At 44.9% G+C, this 14,486-nt stretch overlaps 1 protein-coding gene across 1 annotated transcript in view; it reads left to right on the top strand.

Moving 5' to 3' along the window:
- LOC149436248 (uncharacterized) overlaps positions 1 to 14,486 on the top strand; it is a 285,326-nt gene that overhangs the window by 261,814 nt on the left and 9,026 nt on the right. Inside the window, 1 exon segment of the mRNA XM_089661820.1 lies at positions 7,899 to 7,989. Within this exon segment, the coding sequence (XP_089517946.1) occupies positions 7,899 to 7,989 (91 nt within the window).

The following is a 14,486-nucleotide window of genomic DNA, read 5'->3' on the forward strand; positions in this document are numbered from 1 at the left end:
TACTTGGATCACCTTACAGGATGGAGGGGGGAGGTACTTGGATCACCTTACATGATGTATTGGGGAAGTACTTTGATCCCCTTACAGGATGGAGGGGGGAGGTACTTAGATCACTGTACAAGATGGAAGTACTTAGATCACTTTAAAGGATGGAGGGGGGAAGTACTTAGATCGCTTTACAGGATGGAGGGGATAGTGCTTAAATTGCCTTGAAGGACAGAGAGGGGAGGTACTTGGATCACCTTACAGAATTACAGGATGGAGGGGGGAGGTACTTGGATCACCTTACATGATGTATTGGGGAGGTACTTTGATTATTTTACAGGATGGAGGGGGGAGGTACTTAGATCACTTTACAGGATGGAGGGGGGAAGTACTTAGATCACTTTACAGGATGGAGGGGATAGTGCTTCAGTTGCCTTGAAGGACAGAGAGGGGAGGTACTTGGATCATCTTACAGGATGGAGGGGGGAGGTACTTAGTCCACTTAACAGGATGGAGGGGGAAGTACTTAGGTCACTTTACAGGATGGAGGGGGGAGGTACTTGGAACACCTTACAGGATGGAGGGGATGCTACTTGGAATACCTTGAAAGAAAGGGGGGAGGTACTTGAATCACCTTACAGGATGGAGGGGGAAGTACTTAGATCAGCTTACAGGACAGAGGGTTTGGTTCTTAGATCCCTTTACAAGTTGGAGGGGGGTGGTAAATGCCTTCTTTTACGGCTGCTTGAACAAGGCCAAACTCAAACTGGCACCAAGTCTGTAGAATTGCAGTATCTGAAAGGTCCTAATTATCTTCCTGATGTTTGACACCACAAATTGCATCAATCTTGTTAAAGCCCAAATCCAGCTTTTAGTTAAAAAAAAAAAAAAAAAAAGAAAAATAGCATATACTCTATGGGCCAGTGTCAAAGGGCTTTTTTCCCCATCATAACTCTTTCTCACCCTATACAAGTCTATAGGAAATTCAAAGCAGCTTGAAACAGGTCAACTGCAAGTCAGAAGGAGGTAAATTGAAAGTCAAATGCTCCACTCAGTGGATTCGGAATGATCTCAAGTGTCTCAGACTGATGTCTAATGCATGGTGAATTTACCAATTGACTCAAGCCCAAAGCCCGTCAACACAGGCTCTTTCATTGGTGTCGTCCCCTATGGACTCAAATGTTAGCTGGCGCTTGATACGTGGGAGGACCCCACGTATCAAGTGCCCAAATTGAGGACACCTGCCAAAAAAAGTTATGTACATAGAAAAGTGATAAAAATGTTGGGGTTGCGGGTCAGAGAGGAGGTTAACTAGGAGTGGGGGTGGTATTTAAAAATGGAGTTGGGCTTTAATTCTTAGTTTTGCCTGCAGTGTGCTCTTGAGCAAAAAGTGGATAAAGGAAAACGATACCATGGTTTTATGCCCACATCCCACCAATACAAAGTAGGGCCATGAAAAATACTCAACGCTTTTCAAAAACACGCTTTCTTCTCTAGGAGCACATGTGAACACATATGATGTCCAAGAACATGGGTCAATGCATTAAAAACAAAGGAAAAAAATGTCAATTACATTGTTTTTACTGCATTGACCCATGTTCTTGGACATCATATGTGTTACCATGCACTCCCTGAGGAAGAAAAAGTGTTTCTGAAATGCGTCGAGCATCTTATGTGGACATACTTTGTAAACACAGGAATAGTCTCTGTATACCTAGGTATATTACATAGATATGGTCACTAGTACTGTTACGTACCTGGCCGGAGGCTGAGGTGAAGAGAGGGCTCCCCTTATGGCTGAGTGCAATGCACCCCTGAAGATGTAACGGAAGTGCCCAAAGAAGCATGGGTTGCCAATGGTATGGATGCTTGGTGATGCCCGATGAGACGATACCCGTGGGTGGACCAGATACAGGAGGGGGTCCTCTAGAGGACTGGTGGATCCAGGTGGATGGGCAAAGCAGGAAGTGAAGTCAGAAGCCAGAGCCAGGGTCAAACACAGAACATCAGGCAGGAGCAAGGTCAGGATCAAGCCGGGGTCATACACTGGTAATCAATGAGTAAGCAGGAGCAGATCTGATGGATAAGCCGAGGTAGGGAGCCAGGAGAAGAGCCAAAGCAGGTTAGGGTCAAGCTGGAGTCATACACTGGTAATCGATCAGGAGTAAGCAGGAGCAGATCTGAGGGACAAGCCAAGGTAGGGAGCCAGGAGAAGAGCCAAAGCAGGTTAGGGTCAAGCTGGAGTCATACACTGGTAATCGATTAGGAGTAAGCAGGAGCAGATCTGAGGGACAAGCCGAGGTAAGGAGCCGGGAGAAGAGCCAAAGCAGGTTAGGGTCAAGCTGGGGTCATAAACTGGTAATCGATCAGGAGTAAGCAGGAGCAGATCCGAGGGACAAGCCGAGGTAAGGAGCCAGGAGAAGAGTCAAAGCAGGTTAGGGTCAAGCTGGTGTCATACACTGGTAATCGATCAGGAGTAAGCAGGAGCAGATCTGAGGGACAAGCCGAGGTAAGGAGCCAGGAGAAGAGCCAAAGCAGGTTAGGGTCAAGCTGGAGTCATACACCTGTAATCGATCAGGAGCAGATCTGAGGGACAAGCCAAGGTAGGGAGCCAGGAGAACAGCCAAAGCAGGTTAGGGTCAAGCTGGAGTCATACACTGTTAATCGATCAGGAGTAAGCAGGAGCAGATCTGAGGGACAAGCCAAGGTAGAGAGCCAGGAGAAGAGCCAAAGCAGGTTAGGGTCAAGCTGGAGTCATACACTGGTAATCGATTAGGAGTAAGCAGGAGCAGATATGAGGGACAAGCCGAGGTAAGGAGCCAGGAGAAGAGCTGAAGCAGGTCAGGGTCAAGCCAGGTTGGTAACAGATAATCAGCAGGAGAATACACACAGGAACAGGAGGCTGCTGATAATCCAGCAATTATTGTGAGGAGCTGCAGTCCTTATAAAGGCCACTGGGTGTCCGCAATTATCGCTCCCTGCGCGTGCCGCACATGGATGTGCGATTACGTGCCGCACTTTTTTGCGTGAATTAGCGTGCCCATATTGGGCATTGGCGCATCTGCCAGGGCTTCCTCGTCTCTTTCCCTGACAAGTACGTCCTTTTTAAATTTTGTACAATAAACTTGGCATTTCATGGTATATTTTTGCTTTTGTTGGCTTCGCTCACTACCTTCATACCCTCATACAGTCCCTCCGCTACAAAACCTGAACTGCTTTGAATACAGACACATGTTTCAGCCATTTGGTATTCCAATCAAGTCTTCACATTCCCTTTAAAAACACCCCCCTCCCCCTCTTTCACCGATATTCTGGGTGTATTTGGAGAAGATGAAAGCTTCTTACTTCAAGATTGTTCTGTGCATCACGCTTCTAATACTTCTAATGGATGCCAAGAGAGGAGGCTTTATTCCGCATTATTCTTCGCGCTCCTAGACCGAGCCGCACACGCACGCCATACACTGTGAAGTTATTAAAAAGAATTTGTTCCAGTGTTTTCACACACACTTCTCCCGAGCGGCCCTCCTACCCGCCGGCCAGTGGCACTGTGGACGTGTGTTGGGATTTGGCGCAGAGACGCACCGCCGAGCTTTATCTGCTCTGTGGTTTTCTGCTTTTCATTTTATTTCTCTTTATCTAATTTAATAAGTGAGAGGAAGGAACCCGAGAACGATGTCTAGAGAGGAAGTTCAGGCTTTTGTTGGAAGTACGCATCCCTTTGTATACAGATCATGGCAGGAGCTGGTGAAACAGAACTCCGAGACCAAATATTAAATCAGTAGAAATATTTGACGCGTGTTATTTGCTTTCCGAGAGGAGTTTACCGTTACAATGGCTTTTAACGCTTTTCCAAAAAATGCTTTTTTTTTTTTTACATTTTCTGTTATAAAAGTTTGCAAATAATTTCTTCATAAATTTAGGCCAAAATGTATTTCTTTGGTAATAATAACCCAAAGAAGAGTATATTAGTGTGTGTGAAAGTATAGAGCAGGGTCTCCAAATCTTCTAAATAAAGGGCCAGTTCGCTGTCCTTCAGATTTTAGTTGGGCTGGACTGGGAACATTGGGAGTAGAGAAGGTCTCCATGCCAGTGGGAAGAACCATGGCCCTTCTTTGGTGTCACTGGGAGAAATGATGCCCCATCATTGGTGTTAGTGGAAGGAATTATGCCCCACTAGATGAAATAATGCCCCAAGGGCCGGATTAAAGCAATCAAAGGGCCACAGTTTGGAGACCACTGTTATAGAGTCTACAAACTATGGTGTATACATACAGTATGTATCTGAAAGTCGATCAATCCTGATGTACTGATCTCATTTTTTGAGGCCTTAAAATGCCAGGACAGTACAAATATCCCCAAAAAGACCCCTTTTTGGAACGTAGACAGTCCTAGGTACTTGGTAAGAGTGATTTTTTTTTAATTTTTTTGTCAAATTTTTTTGTCAGTTTTTTGAAAAATGAAGGGGAAAGAAAAAAAAAGTTTTCACTTTTTTGTTTACATTATTATTATTATACAGGATTTATATAGCGCCAACAGTTTGCCCAGCACTTTACAGTATGAAGGGAGACAATACAGTTACAAGAGGGTTAGGAGGGCCCTGATCCTTGGAGCTTACAATCTAAGAGGGAGGAATACTGTCTCCAGTGCAGTGCAGCGTCGTCTGTGACTGGTGTGGCAATGACTGGTCAGCACAGTGGGTAAATGGTTAGCATGTCCGCCTGGCAGCACTCGGGTTGCTGGTTCGAATTCCAACCACGGCACCACCTGCCTGGAGTTTGCATGTTCTCCCTGTGCCTGTGTGGGTTTCCTCCGGGTACTCTGGTTTCCTCCCACCCTCCAAAGACATGCTGGTAGGTGAATTGGCTCCTGTCTAAACTGGCCCTAGTATGTGTATGTATGTGCCTTAGATTGTATGCCCCTTGAGGGTTAGGGACTGATGTGAATGTACAATACAGTATATATATGTAAAGCGCTGTGTAAACTGACAGCGCTATAGAAGTACCTGAAATAAACTGGTGACAATATGTTTAATATTTTTTGAAATAATTTGTTTTTAAATTTTTTAAACATTTTTTTTCTCTATTTAACATTTTTTTTTTTTATCAAATACTGTGACTAGATCAGTGCAGTGTTACCATAGTGTGGTGGACAGAGCAAGTGACAGATCACGCTTTTTTTTTTTTTTTTCACATTTTTTTTTCCAGTTACTTCCTGGTTTCCATACCTAAGCAAATTATGTTCTACATCTCAGGAGTCTTCAAGAGTGGAGGAGGGGTTTTCGTTGTTAAGAACACCCTCCCGCATGCCTGAGTTAAGGGCAGATGGATTCCAGGGAGTAAATGCAACATGAATCATCTGCCCTTACTCAAAGTGGCCACGGCCAGAAATGCTATGGATGCATGGATGAGTTTGATTTGAATATTAAAAAGAATTACATAGCTTAGGGGGGTCGGATTTTAGCAAGTGGAGGTAAAAAATGTCTTGGGCCCAGCATCAGTGATAATATAATATGGTCTCAGGGTTGGTGGTCACTAGGAGTAGTGCCTCATCATTGGTACTAGTAGGAGAAATAGTACCCCATCCATGGTATCAGTGGAGGAGAAATCGCACCCAAATATTGGTACTGTATCATTGGAAGAGAAATGGTGCTCCATTGTTGGTGTCAATGGGAGAAATGGTGCCCCATTGTTGGTGTCAATGGGAGAAATGGTGCCCCATTGTTGGTGTCAATGGGAGAAATGGTGCCCCATTGTTGGTGTCAATGGGAGACATGGTGCCCCATTGTTGGTGTCAATGGGAGACATGGTGCCCCATTGTTGGTGTCAATGGGAGACATGGTGCCCCATTGTTGGTATCAATGGGAGACATGGTGCCCCATTGTTGGTATCAATGGGAGACATGGTGCCCCATTGTTGGTGTCAATGAGAGACATGGTGCCCCATTGTTGGTATCAATGAGATACATGGTGCCCCATTGTTGGTATCAATGAGAGACATGGTGCCCCATTGTTGGTATCAATGGGAGACATGGTGCCCCATTGTTGGTATCAATGGGAGACCTGGTTCCCCATTGTTGGCATCAATGGGAGACATGGTGCCCCATTGTTGGTGTCCGTGGGAGAAATGGTGCCCCATTGTTGGTGTCAATTGCAGAAATGGTGCTTCAAATCATTGGCAGGAATAATGTTCCAAGGGCCAGATGAGGGCTAACAAAGGGCCACATCCGGCCCTCGGGCCACAGTTTGTAGACCCCTGGTCTATACTATAGTGTCACTACTGCTTATCAAATCTATATTTTAAGTAAAGAACACACTGGCGGTTTTAGTGCATGCAAACACACAATATTGCTCAATTTTTGATGTGACTGAGTCGCATAAATACCTACCAAATATATCTAGACTCAAAATTGCATGTGGCCATTATTCGGCAATACACTGCAGTATCCAAAATTGGACAGGAGTCGGTAAAAGTATGTGGTTATACTGCTGTTTAAAACCTTTTTTAAACTTAGCTTTATTGATATCACGAGGCTGAAAAAATGACAGGTTCTCGTTACGGAGACATCAGAGCACCATTAGACCCCAAATGTCACCTCAAGCACAGGCTATGCTCGATCTGCTCCTTCCACAGCTAGGGTGGCTGGAGTTCGACTACTGTGACCTAGGAAGTGCTCAGAGCTGAGCATTTCCAGGTTCATACCAGTTGGCTAGGGGAGGAGTCAGTGAATGGAACGTTGATTGATCGCCTGTTGCTTTCCATTATGACACTCGCCATGATGACCCCTGGCACCCAGGAGGGACAGGTAAGTGGTGGATAGGTCAGGCAGAGGGTCGGCGGCCCAGAAAAATAATGGAAACCATCTCCTGGCTGCTATAGTGGCTGGGAATTTGTTTACATGCTGGTGATGCTGCCGGTGTAATAAATACATTAGCAACAGTGAAAGTGTTGAAGGGTCAATCCATCCTAAATGGTTATTTAACGAAGAAGTATAGCCAAGGCTTCTATGGCCCTAAATTGCCTATAGATCACAGGAGTGCAGTTTATTCTGCCCTCCTGTGACCCGTTGTCAACCAATAGTGGTCCAAGCTCTGGAAAGACCCTGACTTAACATTGGGATCCACCTAAATGTCTTGACCGGTAGCTGGCTCAGCCTCTTAGCGAGCCGCTGATAGACTAAGCCAGCCGCTCCTGCCCTCTTCACAGCCTGGTACTGGAGGGGCAGAACAGAGAGCGACTCTCTACTCACTGAAGACCAAGAACTGAGCAATCAGTGGTCTTTGATCGCTCAGTTCTCAGTCTTAGAAGCAGCAGAAGACAGAAAAAAAAAAAAAAACCAAACAAACATGTCTACTTACCAGCTCTATGCAGTGGTTTTGCACAGAGCAGCCTCTATCTTCTTCTTCTTGGGCCCCGAGCCGCTGCTCCTGGCTCCTCCCCCTTGACCAAATAGCAATCCGCTTGCTATGGGAGTACTGGGCAATGCCCACTCCCGAGCCCTTCTCTGAGTGTCCATAAGACAGAGCTGCGGCTCGGCCCCGCATCCTGCCCTCTCTTCATTAGCTCACTAGCTGTGATTGACAATGTCTCTCGCTGCTTTCTCAGCCAATGAGGAGAGGGTGTCCCGGGACAGCCGAGGCTCTCATGCACATCGCTGGATTGAGAGTGGGGCTCAGACTGAAGACATCTAGTGGCAGGAAAAAGTACTATGGGGGAAATCTCCTGACTTGCCTTTTTTTTTGGGCTGGACTTCCACTCTGCAGTCTCAGCAAACTCAATGTGGCATGGCAGCCAAAAATCTTTTGCTATGGCCACTCACCTATAGGGTGTGGCTAGTGAACATGAAAAAGTCATGTTTATTTATTTTTTTTAAATGATTGATTGTCAGCATTACATTTTTATCTTTTGTCCCTACAGCTATCCGGAAGATGTAGGACCTCCTCCGTTCTCCCCGGCCAGGGCTCGCTGGCTTCGGGCCATTAATAAAGTGCGGGTACAGATTAACGAGGTAGGAGTTGAATCAATGTATTCATTTGTTGTACTTTTGAAGTCTTGTTGTGCCGGTGGATGTGTGACAGTTTGCAGTTGGTGTGTGTGGATGCGGTGTGCGGGCCGTTGGTGGATTGTTGGGTCATGTGACCAGCGGCATGGGAGGACTCGCTCTGTGCTACTTATTTCCCCCCCCCCCCCATACTGAACACCCGTGTTGTGTCTGACTCCAGCCAAATGGCAATTTTTTGTCTTTTGGGAAAGTTTCCATCACTTCCTGGGCTGAAAGAGACCAGGGGGAAATCTACCGAACAAGGACACTGCAAAAAAAAAAAAAAAAAACAACTTTTTGCGAACTATAGATCAAAAAACAATTGTACTCCTAATGGGAATTTAAAGGCAACTCACTACCAAATACTTTCATAATTCCTCATACACACAGGATGTTTTTACAGCGGCTGTTTTTGGCTTCTGGCATTTTTTTTTCTACAGCCGGTATACTCCCCCAGCATGTTATCCTAGGTGTTCATGCACACACAGGCTTTAATCAGCGTTTTTCGGCAGGAGTGTTTTCTGACTAGAGAAAAAACCCAGGACTAGTGGGTTTCAAGAGGAGTTTTTTAGCTGTAAAAAATACTCTAAAGCTGATAAAAGCTGAAAAATGCTAAACAATGCAGCTATCCGGTGTTTATGAGCTTTTTTGAGCGTGAAGATTTTTGTGGGAGTATAACTGCTAAAAAAAGCTAATGCAAAAAAGCTTTAAAAAAAAGCTCACTTTTTTATTGCGTTTTTATAACATCCAGTGTGCATGAGGCTTGAAAATATTCAAATGTAGCCCTGGGTGGACTATTGTCCGATCTCACGCTTTACCACAAAACTAATCTCTAATATGAAGAGAAATGCTCCTCCTTTTCCAGGGGGTGACGTCTTTTTTCGCTCCTCACAGGTGAACTTCTTGCCTTTTTACTCTTTTTTTTTTTTTTTTCTCCGGTTTCTCCCGGAGATGAGAGGTCTTCTTTCCCTGGCCTCTCCATGCTCTCTGGACTTCTTTTTTCGCTCCTCACAGGTGAACTTCTTGCCTTTTTACTCTTTTTTTTTTTTTTTTTTTTTTTTTCTCCGGTTTCTCCCGGAGATGAGAGGTCTTCTTTCCCTGGCCTCTCCATGCTCTCTGGACTTCACTTTACTTTTTTCCTACCTTCCCTTTCGAATGGTTTATTTATCTAAGACCTGGAGGTCAGCATTTGCTACTGATGTCCGTTATGCCTCCATATCCTTCTTATTTTTTCCAAAAGTAAGTCTATGGTAGTGGTCACCGCCATCCCTCTTCTTTTTTTTTTTTTTTTTTTTTTTTTTTTTTTGTAGTTGTTTTCCTCTTTCCCTTTTTTTTTTTTTTTTTTTTTTTTTTACCGGAGGTGAACCATCGGTGTGACATGGATAGGTGATGTTTGGACACATAAGCCTTCTGACTCTACAAAGATTGTTTATTGCAGATTTCATGGTACTTCTGGTCTTTGTTTGGCATCTTTTTATGTCCTAGTTGGTGGGTTATCAGGCTTCTGCTTTTTGGAAACCATTTAGGCTCCTGTGTGGGTCGTATCTGTTTTCTTACGTACCCGTGCGTAGTATTATTTTTTTTTTTTGTCCTCTAGTTGATTGTACTATTCTGTACCATGGAAGTCACTTTACTCTCTATAATTCTTTGCTATATTTAATAAAAATCTTTTGGTACCAAAATCAAATAAAATAGAAAATAAAGAAAAAAAAAATCGAAATTTACAGATTAAAAAGCTATTTTTATAGCAAACACATAGAAAAAAGTCCCCTTAACCTCTTCCCGTCCGGCCCATGCCGATAAACGGCCGGACAGGAGCGATGCCGATGCTGGTAAAGGTTTCTAAACGCCCCCCCACGTCCATTGCCTGTGCACGCTCCCGGGGAGTGCGCGGCACTGCGATCGGTGCCCACTGTGTCCGGAGGACACAGCTGAACACAGATCGCTGTACGGGACCTAGGGCAGCACAGTGGCTAAGTGGTGAGCACATCCGCCTGGCAGTACTCGGGTCGTTGGTTGGAATCCCAACAACGGCACCACCTGCCTGGAGTTTGCATATTCTCCCTGTGTCTTCGTGGGTTTCCTCCGGGTATGCCAGTTTCCTCCCACACTCCAAAGACATGTTGGTAGGTTAATTGGCTCCTGTCTAAATTGGCCCTAGTAGGTGTATGTATGAATGTGAGTTAGGGACCTTAGATTGAGGGACTGATGTGAATGTACAATATATATGTAAAGTTCTGCGTAAATTGATGGCGCTATATAAGTAATAATCACCATCCTTCAGCGAATATTCCTGGGAAATGGAAAGCACTGGAAGTCCCTCCAGTCCATTGCAAGGGTGTTTTCCTGTGTATTCCCCAGGATCTCACTTGAAGGATCTCATCCCCACCTTGGTGCCACAGGCAGAATACGAGGGGAGGAAATTCTTAACCCTCATTTTTTGTACATTTTACCCCTACCAAGGCTCCATTCACACTACGTTGTGCGGAAGCGTGTGCGTGTTTCTGCTCGGTGCGTGAAGGGCAGCCAAAAACATTTTTAGGTACTAGAAATGTGCAAAAGAAGTGTCTGACCCTCTTGCAAAATTGTGCCACGAGTAGCGTTAAGAACTAATGGCACCACCGTGTGCCTGTTAAAGGGCAGCGCGTTTGTGTGTGTGTCGGGAAATCACGTGATTTTGCAGAAGTTCCCGACGCATACAGAGTGTGAATGTACGGTGGCTAAATGGTTAGCACTTCCGCCTGGCAGTACTAGGGTTGTTGGTTCGAATCCCAACCATGGCACTACCTGCCTGAAGTTTGCATGTTCTCCCTGTGCCTGCATGGGTTTCCTCCGGGTACTCCGGTTTCCTCCCACACTCCAAAGACATGCTGGTAGGTGAATTGGTTCCTGTCTAAATTGTCCCTAGTATATGTATGTATGAATGTGAGTTAGGGACCTTAGATTGTACACTCCTCGGGGGCGGGGACTGATGTGAATGTACAATATATATGTAAAGCGCTGCGTAAATTGACGACGTTATATAAGTACCTGAAATAAATAAATAATAAATAATGTAGCCTAATAGGTGATTAGGTGTCATAGAAGGTCAGCTTTAAACTCTTCACGGTCCCTAAAAAAAAACAGATACAGCAAAAAGCGATTTTTCTTCATTCTACTGATTCTCCGAAAGACGCGTCGGCGACTTGCTGTAGATTCGCTGCCAAATATTTTCACGTAATTACATCTTAGAATGCCTGAAACAAGAAAATAGATTATTGCGGGGAAGGTGTATTAAAATCCCTGGCTGGAGAGAACAGTCGTTCCCCCCTTCCCCCCCACCCCTTCATCTCTAAATATTACTGGGGCGACTCCTGGGGCAGCGTGGAGCACCGCTGCGCACGATCGACAGTTAAATGCCACCAGCCAGCCCCGGACTGCAGATTGTTCATCATTTTCTAAACCCTCTAAAGCTGATTTGTTTGCTCCAAAAGTGTAATAGTAATTTGTGATTACTGGCGTGTTCTGTAAGATGCGGTTCAGAGAGGGACGCGGAATGGCTTTGTGGAGCCGAGTGACAGTTTCTCTACGGATAAATATTTTGGTACACGCTCAATTATCGGCAGTCTGATGACTATGCGCCTGGAATGATGGCTCGCTCTGTGCCCTTCATCTTCTACCAGCCCCTGTATTTGGTTTTTATGATCATGCCCATTGTTTTCTGTTTTCTTTTTGGAATAAAGTCATTCATTCTGACTGGTATAAAACAATGCATAGAGATAAAAGTAATACGCAATGGCAGGGAAGTAAAAACATCAGATCGCATGACGAAAGGTATAAACCGAGCTTCTTAAATCTCATATAAACTTTAACATTTGCCTCGTTATGTGGGGTGGCCTGGGGTGCAGTAAAATTTGCCGGGTGAGCTGCAGTTTTAATCCATCCATTCCACTTCCCAAACGTTGGCGACCATGTTACTACACACTGCCACGTGTGATAAAATTTATACAGCGGGTCACCTGGCTTGGCTCGTAGTTGAGGTGTGGTGTTCCCATATAAAATCACCATTCATTTTGGAAAAAGGCATTCTGAAGTTGGCAGTATTGGCTACTGAAAGACTGGTGGCCACTGCTCTGAAAAAGGCAAATGAGCATGTGGGTTGAAGAAGACCTGGCTTGCAGTCAGTGTTCCAATTCTTCCCAAAAGGTGTTCAGTAGGGTTGAGGCTCTGCTCAGACAACTTGGGTTCCTTCACCAAAACTCCTCAAGCCATGTTTTTATGGAGATGTTGGTTGAGAAGAACTGCCTTGTTCCAATTAATCCCAAAGGTGCTCCGTAGGGTTGAGATTGGGGCTCTGCTCAGACCATTCTGGTTCCTTCACCAAAACTCCTCAAGCCATGTTTTTATGGAGATGTTGGTTGAGAAAAACTGGCTTGGTCCTGTTCATCCCAAAGGTGCTTACTAGGGTTGAGGTTCAGACCACTCAGGTTCCTCCATCCAAACTCCTCAAACCATGCTTTTATTGAGATGTTGGTTGAGAAGAACTTGCTTGATCAGGTTCTTCCCAAAGGTGCTTACTAAGGTTGAGGTTCAGACCACTTGGGTTACTCCATCCAAACTCCTCAAACCATGCTTTTATGGAGATGTTGGTTGAGAAGAACTGGCTTGTTCCAGTTCATCCCAAAGGTGCTTACTAGGGTTGAGGTTCAGACCACTCAGGTTCCTCCATCCAAACACCTCAAACTATGTTTTTATGGAGATGTTGGTTGAGAAGAACTGGCTTATTCCAATTTATCCCACATATGTTCAGTAGGGTTGAGGTTGGGGCTCTGCTCAGAACATTCTGGTTCCTTCACCAAAACTCCTCAAGTCATGTTTTTATGGAGATGTTGATTGAGAAGAATTGGCTTGTTCCAATTCATCCCAAAGATGCTCAGTAGGGTTAAAGTTCAGACCACTAGAGTTCCTCCACCCAAACTCATCAAACCATGTCTTTTTGGAGATGTTCGTTGAGAAGAACTAGCTTGTTCCAATTCATCCCAAAGGTGTTCAGTAGGGTTGAGGTTGGGCTCTACTCAGACCACTTGGGTTTCTTCACCAAAACTCCTCAAGTCATGTTTTTATGGAGCTGTTGGTTGAGAAGAACTGGCTTGTTCCAATTAATCCCAAAAATGCTCAGTAGGGTTGAGGGTGGGACTGTGTTTAGACCCCTAGAGTTCCTCTGCCCAAACTCCTCAAGCCATTTTTTTATGGAGATGTTGATTGAGAAGAACTCGCTTGTTCCAATTCATCCCATCACTATGTCTTTATGTAGCTGGTTTTGTACAAAGCGACATAGTCCTGCTGGAACAGAAAGGGTTCTGCCCCAAAGCTTGGATGTGCACATTTGTCTTAAATGTCTTTGCATGCTGTCGTATTAAAGCAGAGCTATAGTTTCCGGTTCATGTCAACGTTCCAATTCATCCCAAATGTGTTCAGTAGGGTTGAGGTCAGGGCTCTGTTCATACCACTCAGGGTCCTCCATGCCAAACTCCTAAAATATTTTTTTTTTAGAGATGGCTTTATACACAGGGTACAGTCATTCTGGAAAAAAGTCTTGCCCAAAAGATTGGACCTAATTGTCTAAAATCTTTGTATGCTGTAGTATTAAAGTAGAGCTTTTTGTTCCAGTTCATTTCAATGTTCCAAATCATCCCATAGATGTTCAGTAGGGCTGAGGTCAGGGCTCTGTTCAGACCACTGAGGTTCCTCCATGCCAAAACCCATCAAGCCATGTCATTATGGAGCTGGCCACAGAAAAGGGTCTTCACCAAACTCTTTCTAGAAGGTTGGATGCACACAATTGTCAACAATGTATGCTGTAGCATTCAAGTAACGCTGCAATTCATTTCAACATTGCAATTTATCCAAGAGGAGTTCAGTGGGGTTGAGGTCAGGGCTCTGTTGAGGCCACTTGAGTTTCTCCACACCAAACTCCTCCTCATGTCTTTATGGAGCCGGCTTTGTCCGCAGGGGAACAGAGCAGGGCCTTCACCACACTGTTGAAAGCACAAAGGGGGTGAAAGTGCCCAGTACTGAGGTGGTGAAGCCCAGTGTACATGAGTCCTAAGGGCCGGTTCACACCACAAAAACGCACTCTGGATGCATTCTGGATACGATTTTGCTTTCAGGTCACACCACACTCTGTTCTGGTTTTTGATGCGTTTTGCGATGCTCCAGTACAGTTCCGTGTAGAAAAAATGCAGCGTGTTCTAATTTTTTTCTTCTGTATCTGGAAGTGACTGCACTTGTGTGAACGAGGGTCATTGGAATACATGGAAAACACTGTGCATGCATTTTTGATGCAGAAAAAAACGCACTGGACTGCATCTGGTGTGAACAGTTAGGGCCGATTCACACTTTAGAAACGCAGTCCAGATGTGTACCGGATGCGTTTTTGCATGCGCGTTTTTGACTCGTTGCGGTGCGTTTTTGATGCGTTCCAG

The sequence above is a fragment of the Staurois parvus genome, unplaced genomic scaffold (assembly GCF_062004578.1).
Source record: "Staurois parvus isolate SC_StPar_1 unplaced genomic scaffold, SC_StPar_1.0 ptg001394l, whole genome shotgun sequence".
Classification (NCBI taxonomy): Eukaryota; Metazoa; Chordata; class Amphibia; order Anura; family Ranidae; genus Staurois; species Staurois parvus.